Source organism: Chaetodon auriga, chromosome 9, assembly GCF_051107435.1.
Source record: "Chaetodon auriga isolate fChaAug3 chromosome 9, fChaAug3.hap1, whole genome shotgun sequence".
Lineage (NCBI taxonomy): Eukaryota > Metazoa > Chordata > Actinopteri > Chaetodontiformes > Chaetodontidae > Chaetodon > Chaetodon auriga.
The window spans coordinates 15,502,491-15,510,713 of record NC_135082.1 but is presented as its reverse complement, the minus strand read 5'-3'; the positions used below and the strand labels follow the sequence as shown (position 1 = coordinate 15,510,713).

The following is an 8,223-nucleotide window of genomic DNA, read 5'->3' as shown; positions in this document are numbered from 1 at the left end:
TATCCAAAGATGAACCTACCTATCCTGAGGTTAGATGTGGGTTACTGTTAGTATGAATTGTTTGTTCTCTGATGCAATAACAAGATTATGTCAGTACCAGTAATTGCCATACAACAGGTGGGCACATTAACCCCTTCAATCCCCATCCAACCTCCAACTCTTCCAAGTGGATTGTCTCTCCATCACTGAAAACAGTTTGACCGCACTGCAAATTATCTTGCAAAGAAGAGCTTTGATTTATTATTGCAGTGTTTTATTTGACAGTTGCTTACTTGCCTGGGTCACCTTTCTTATAAAAAACCACTTGTGTGTGCTTGCGTTTCTTAAAGAAGACAGCTTAGTTACTTGGCCTCATATGTGTGTTAGCTTCCCAGAACAGAGCAGTAAAACGTGTGTTATAAAGATACAGGCATTTTCAAACATGCAACTACAGACTGAAAACTCGTAGCATACTTGTTTTTCTCAATGCTAAATATAAGCATAACGTGTATGTATTTGCAAGCCAATGCAAAGTGTCAGTTGAGCTAGTTTCTGGTGTGGCCGCTTTTTCATTTCCCCCATTTTGTAACGGGTTGGCTCCCTGCGCGCGCACTCTCGTCCCCTTCTAATTGGAGCGCGCGCTCTCGTGCAAAGGTGGAGGCTTGGCTCATCGCTGCTGCGCGGCTCAGAAGAAACTTGTGCGGCTGAAACTTTGACAAACATCGTTAAATGTCTGTCACATAGCTCAAAATATTTAAAGTATATGCTGCTCACGAACTCTCCCCATGTCTGACGAGGGAGAGGAAAGCGACAGCGGCGAGGGAGGACATCTCTCCGAGTCTTCCTCCCCGCCGCTGTCTATCTGTCTTCCCCGGCAATCTCCGTCCTCTGCGCGGCCCTTAGACCTCTTCTCCTCTGCCTCTCCGCTCCTGGGGGACACAGACCCACCTTACCTAGCCTCTCCGCAGTGTCTTCACCCGTCTTCAGAGAACCGGGAACCAGGGGACTCCCCACACCTCACACAGCCAAAGTTCCGCCACGGCACCGGGGACAGTGGCTCTCCGTTTCGTTCGCGGCGGGATGTACGGATAGACGAGGTGTACGGCCGCTATGATGAGCCGTTTCCCAAGTGGAGAGGACGAGACGCGGCGAACGCTCAGCGCTTTCAGCACCGCGGACAGAGACTCCACCGCGCGCCGGAGCTCTCGGACCAGGAGAACCACTACTCTGTTGAACACATAGACACTGAGTTCAACTCCGAACCCAGGCAAACGTGAGTCATCTGTCCATATTCACCCAGAACTTTTATTCATCTATCCAGAAACATGATAAATAAGTAAAGTAACCAGTGTCGTGGCTTTCAGTGGACTCCATGTGCTTATTTAGGAACTCTATTTGAAGTTATGCAAACAGGCAGCTGAGCCATAGTTTAGAAATGGCAAAGCTGTTCTAGGTTGAGAGAATTTAATCGGCAGCAACTAATCCACTTGGGATGCCAACAAGTAGAGGTCAGCTTTTCAGGGGGTAGAGTAAAGCAGCCAGGATTTTCACTGAGCCAGCTGCGTTCACCTGTCTGTGCAGATATGGACCAATAACTGACACTCAGCTGTGCTTTACAGGTCCTGTATGCATGACATCAATGGGGCTGGACTTTGATTTACAGTAGATTTGTATTACTGGAAGGTCATCTTATATTTTGCTGTCATGCACTGCTTCAGTTGCAAATGGAACATTTTCAAACTTTTTTTGATGTTATTTTAATTTAGCTTGTGCTGAAATGTGGTGATTTAATCTTAAATATCAGTTCCCAAATAACTGGAATGTCTCAAGCTCTCTCCCACCTCATTCAATTAAGCTGACAGTGTGTAGCTGCTGTGCTTAGACTGCACTGTGCCCCTTGTGAATGCATATATGTACAGGAAGTCTACATATGCAAGCGGAGGGTGTGTGAGTTTGAATGAATTAGTGTTTCTGTGGGGCTTTTCCACTACAGCCCTTATGTTGTCCTTGTGTTGAGAGAGAGAGAGAGAGAGAAAGAGAGAGAGAGAGAGATTGATTGGTTCCTGTGCATGAATGCATAAGCACCAGTCAACAGGGATTGTGTGCGTGTGCGTGTGCATGTGTGTGTACGTTAGTCTGAGTAAGAGCGAGAAACCGGAGCAAAACCATGTGACACTGAGCTGGAGAAGACTACACAAATCGGCTTGCACAGTACATCCCCATAATGACACGCTCATCTCATACAAAAAATTTGCACAGACTCACTCATAAAACCCTGATTGGGGACCATTTTGCAAAAGCAGTGTCCTACGAAAATAATTTCGTTGTGCTATATGTTTAACTGCTGCAGTGGAAGATAAGTGCTTGTCAGACCATTTGGTGGGAGCAGGCCATTGCATTCATGCAGGACACAAATGGGACATAAATGGTGACACTTAATGGGTATTCATGTAGCACTGCCAGCTTAGCTATGACTAACAGGTTTTGAGAATGGCAGGCCTCAGTGTTGGGTCTTTGATCTGGTCTGCCCCTTTGATACACCAGTGTTCAGCTTGAAAGGCCTTGCATGGAAAAGAAGCATGTATACTGTCACCGATGCCTGACAAGGCTAAATGTTGGACGCCTTTGTGTGCTTGTGTGTGTGTGTGTGTGTCAAAGAGAGGGTAAAAGAGGGTGAATATGCCCCTTTCTCATTACCAGTGAAATATGGTGTGCAACTCACCTTTGATTGTTAAAACTGTCAATTTACTGATTGAAAAAGTGTATGCAAGACAGAGTGGAAGAGAGCTGAGAGTGTATGTAACTCCTCTAAAATATTCTTCTCATGTCTGTGCACTGATAAAGTACTAACTCATTAGTTAGTTCTGTAAATATTCCTGCTGTGTCAAAACTTCTGTTTCTGTTCGTTTTTTCAAATCTGATTTTGAACCTGATTCATCTTCTCGTCTTTTTCTCTGGTTCACCACTAAATGACCTAACCTAGCTGACTGCTTAAGCTGAAAATAATGAACCTGGTGAAGCATCCTTAGACAGTTCAGATCAGAAAAGAGGATGATCAATTCAAAACTGATTATATACAGAGTTCCTGACAGAAGAGCTCCCAGTAAGATAATGATTTTCAATATATACTGAAGCTGCAATGGAAGTGTTTTGTTTACATTTGCGCTCGTTAACTTTTGCCAATTTGCATTAATTGGAATAAGAATATGTTGACTGCAGCTCAGACTGATTTTCATTACTGCAGACCGTCATTCCAAGAAAACCATATGTTTCTAGATGAGTTCGCTTCCCTCCATCCTTAAATTTCAGTCATTTGAGTGCACAATGTCTTACATATGAGGACAGGCACCACTTATTGTCTTCTTGGTTTGATACTTCAACAACATAGACCATGACAGCAATTGCTTTATGACTGTCAACTAAAATTTCAAACTAAACTAAAGTTTCCAAAATCAGAACTCTCCAAAGGCAATGAAGGGCATGAAAAAATGGAAAGTCACACTGTGTAACTCAAAATAGAGGCAGCTTATTTTTCTTTGGTGAGTTATTTCACCAAGGAGCTTACATTACATTAATTATGCTTGTCATTTTATCATAATCCAAACACAGTCTCATTGGTATGAAAGAACTACATCTTGACTGGATGAGGCAAGATTTCTGCAATGGTGTGCTGTAATATAAATGGAATCACCAGCAGCAGTGGTGCACCATAGTTTCTTCCTTTTCTGACAGTTTAATAGGAGACGGAGCTGCTTGCTTCGACACAGGCTCTTCAGCAGCCTTTGACTTGGATGCAGCATCAAAATGAGAGCTGCAAGTCAGTAACAGCTGAAGCGGTGCAGTGTGTGGTTTAGGGATTAAAAACTGTTAACATATAATGATATTGCCAGTTGCTTCAAGCAGGCCATCAAATGAAACGTGGAGAGGTTGCCAATGTTGCGATTCAAGACTCATGTCCACAACCCCTTGGAATTTTTTTTTTTTTTTTTTTTGAGTCTAATTTTTTAGTGAATACTGTCAAACATCAAGGAAGCTGTGTAAACCCAGATATTTTTTCTCAGGTGTTTGTGAAGTAAAGCAGCAATTACAATATTGGACTTGTTGTATTCAACAGGTAGGCAGAGGGACAACTCTAGTGGAACTGTCATCATGATCTGCTACACCAATGTTAGCAATGAGGTGTGGTGGTCTCGGTTACAACTGTAAAGTCCTTTAGTCTCAAGAACACAATATGATGTGTGAGTACAATTGCTTACACTATAAGGAGTCATACATAATACATACACAATTCACTCACTCATTTTTCTTCTGGTTAATCTCTCGCTCTCTCCCCCCCTCCCTCTCTTTTCCTCTCCCTCTCCCTCTCCCTCACACACACACACACTCCGTCTCTCCATCCATCTATTTCCATTGTGTCCCCCTCCTCCCATGTTTGTGATTTTAATTCCACACAGAAATGATGCAGGTAAATTCAATTTCAGATCAGAATCACAAATAGTCAGAGATGGATGGAGAGGAGGATAGAGAGGGACGGAAAATGGCGATTCATTACTTGACTATAAGGTTAGCTAAATGGGCTGGCAGCCAGACTGTCCCCTCACTCATGAGGAATCCTCCCAATGCTTACAAATATGTCTGTGAGTGTGTGTACGTGTGTGTGTGTGTGTGTGTGTGTGTGGACACAGGAGTTGGGGGAGATATTAGGCACAGGCAATGCGCTGTAGTAAATCAGCAACACAAACATCAGCCTTTAGAAGTCAATACTTTATATCATCATAAGCTCCATAAAGGCAGCATTCACTGCATGGCTTTACTGGTTTACATTGCATTTTACAAATGATGTATGTTGTGTCCATGTTCTGTGTGCATACTGATGGTGGTGATGTTGCCACACGCATGTTCATCCATAGGTGCAGCTTATGTCCACATTTGTCTTCTTCTGTGTGTGTTTATTTGTGAGCTACCAATTGTGCGTGTGTGTGAGAGAAAGAGAGAAAGGGGGAGATTTTGCCATCTACCATTGATTGGCAGCCCAAGGCATACACAGCTGATTGTGTAAATCGAAAATCAAGAGCTGCAGGCCTATTATACCCTTTAAACACACACTGACAAACACACTCTCTCTCTCTTTCCCCCTCTCACACATACACACACACACGCACGCACACACTCACATACTCTCCCACAGTGATTTGCCTTGGTGAGCTTTCTTCATCTTCTCAGTTCCACATCCTTTGACGCCCCCGGGGAATGTTTTCACCATGAACAGGTTTCTATTTTCACATTTTCCAGCAGTGTCCAGCATTGTGTGCATACACACACACACACAGACCCACACAGACACACAAACACACACACAATTTATATGTTTTGGTGACAGGCCTTATTGTGAAACCGGACCTCTTGTCATTTGTAAGGTCACTGCATCAATGCAGAAAACAGTCTGTTCAAGTTAGTAAGCAGGTGTGTTGCCTTCTAGCCAACTTAATAAGAATTGTTTCAGTTGAACTCTACTATGACCTTTGCATTTTATAAATCAAATCTAAAGTGTAAGTTGGTTATTTCACATTGCAGAACTAAACTATTGTGGATAATGATTTTCCACCAACACCACTACTAATTTCCCATTCCCATTTTTCATTTTAAAGCTTACCCATGTGCAGTATCTCCCTCTCCACTCCCACACTGTCAGTCAGTCTTTCTCCCTCGTATTGTTCCAGCTTTGGGGAACATCAAGGCTTTTTTCACAATGCAGGTCAGAGTGTCAGGCTGCACAGCAGATGCAATCATTGTGACAGATCTTTGTGTTTCTAAAAAATACAATAGGAGGGGTACAATAGTGCCAATAAAATGTCTTTTGCAGGAACAGGGGGTGATTACCTGGGGTTCTGTACAAGGTACAGCTAGTTTTACTTGACAAGTCTCTATTGATGAAGGTTTTTTACCCACTATGTCCTGCTGGGATGTGACAGTGTGTCACCAGAAATAGTGCTCCAGTTAGGAAGACAAACAAATAAGGACAAACTGAATGGGAGCCTGGTCTCATTCCCAGGTTGTCAAATACCAACATTTTGTCACTCGCCTCGGCATCTCATACAGATGCACAAGGTCCGCTTTAGCATCTGTATGAGACACACCGGGTTTTCAACTAATTGCACTGTGAACTCATCCACAAAATATGAGATGCTTAGATAAGGTGACATAGTATAAAGAGCAAGAAAGTCCACAGATGGAGTAAGGTGTGGTGGATAGATCAGTCAAACAAAACACATGACTTTCACTCAGGAGACTGGGGTTCAAGCCCCATGAGAAACCACAAGTGGAGCTAAACTAGAATGATTTTCTCCTAAACCTAACCTGGTGTCTAAACCAACCAAACTGCAACCATTTCACAATGTTAACCATGCGTTAGAAAGGCTCTGTGGCAGTGTATTACTGGGATACGAATGTTTTGGACGACCAGAGCGGTTACTCTAATATTACAGCAGATGGTTTTACATTCAAGTTAATTGAAAGCCCCGAGTGTCTCATACAGACACCAAAGAGTACCTTGTGCATCTGTATGAGATGTTGAGGGCAATGACAAAGCATTAGTATTTGAGGCTCTGGGAATGAGGATGGGTTGTGAATGGAACTGCATGGGAAAGAGTTCATGCCTGCGTGTATGCATGTGGTGATAGGTAAAGACCGCTGGCCAAAGAGCCTCTTGGGTTGACCACAGACTCATAGTGTGTGTTTGTCATACCATAACCAATTAAAATGACAGCTTCATCTCTTTTTGCCAATTAGAGCTGTTGACCTGGAATGGCCCCCGCAATGAGCTTTGACCCCGATAGCATTCATTGATCTGGCTGGAGACAGATACATCACAGATGTCTTCATGGGATTTTCTCAGGGGTCATACGTTAAGCGCTACTGATAATGTTTGACCAGTCCCTGTCCACATAGGACATCCACAAGGAGAGACAGTGATGACTTTGTTTGCCTTGGAACACCATAGTCACTCTGATGTAACTGATGATGCTATCATTTCCTCTTACCTCCATAATTTGCTCTGTTGCTCCCATTTTTTCTTTCCCTTTCCCTTCATCATTTCATCATTCCTTCATCTGCTCTACTGTCTCCAGGGTGGAAGCCATGCATCGCCGGCACACCACACTGAGAGAGAAGGGGCGTCGCCAGGCAGTGCGGGGCCCAGCCTACATGTTCAATGAACGTGGTTCGCCCCTCACTGCAGAGGAGGAGCGTTTTTTGGATGCTGCTGAATATGGAAACATTCCTGTGGTCCGCAAAATGCTGGAAGAGTCCAAAACCCTTAATTTCAATTGTGTGGACTACATGGGCCAGAATGCTTTGCAGCTGGCAGTGGGTAATGAGCACCTAGAAGTGACCGAGCTGCTCCTAAAGAAGGATGGTTTGGCCAGGATCGGGGATGGTCTGCTTTTGGCTATCTCCAAGGGTTATGTTCGAATCGTTGAAGCCATTCTCGGCCACCCTGCTTTTCGCGGAGGTCTCCGACTGGCTTTGAGCCCTCTGGAGCAGGAGATGCGTGATGACGACTTTTACGCCTACGATGAAGATGGAACGCGTTTCTCGCATGACGTCACACCCATCATCCTGGCAGCTCACTGCCAGGAGTACGAGATCGTCCACATCCTTTTGACGAAGGGGGCTCGCATAGAAAGGCCACATGACTACTTCTGTAAGTGTTCAGAATGTGTGGAGAAACAGAAGAAAGACTCGTTCAGTCATTCGCGCTCCAGGATGAATGCATATAAGGGTCTGGCCAGCGCAGCTTACCTGTCGCTCAGCAGTGAAGACCCTGTGCTGACCGCTCTCGAGCTCAGCAATGAACTGGCAAGACTGGCCAACATTGAGACAGAGTTTAAGGTAAGGTAGTTTCTACATATTCTCGACATCTTTACCTATTCATTTTTATTTAACAGTGTTTTACTGCTTCTATCCCATCACTTTTTAATAGCCAAACTTACACAAACAGTACTGTTTTATCTGGGTTGCCAAAGGGTTGATTTAGCAAACTGGTGTAGGGAAGGAAGGTGGAAAAGAGGAATGCTCTTCTTCAGAAGACACACACAATATATTTAATTCACTTCAGAACGATAAAACAGCTATGCTGTGAATGTTAAATAGTGAAATGTATCATCTTACGCATAATTACAGTGCTTTCACTCTGAAGTCCCATACATTATTTTTTTCTTTGTTTTGTCAGGAACTTAGGAAGAA

At 43.7% G+C, this 8,223-nt stretch overlaps 1 protein-coding gene across 1 annotated transcript in view; it reads left to right on the top strand.

Annotated features, from left to right (window-relative positions):
- The first annotated feature begins 695 nt into the window (after positions 1-695).
- The window catches only part of trpc7b (transient receptor potential cation channel, subfamily C, member 7b), a 50,687-nt gene continuing 43,159 nt past the window's right edge, over positions 696-8,223 (top strand). Inside the window, exons 1-2 of the mRNA XM_076739852.1 lie at positions 696-1,252; positions 7,107-7,869. Of these exons, the coding sequence (XP_076595967.1) occupies positions 765-1,252; positions 7,107-7,869 (1,251 nt within the window). The 5' untranslated portion in view covers positions 696-764. The remainder of the gene's footprint in view (positions 1,253-7,106; positions 7,870-8,223) is intronic.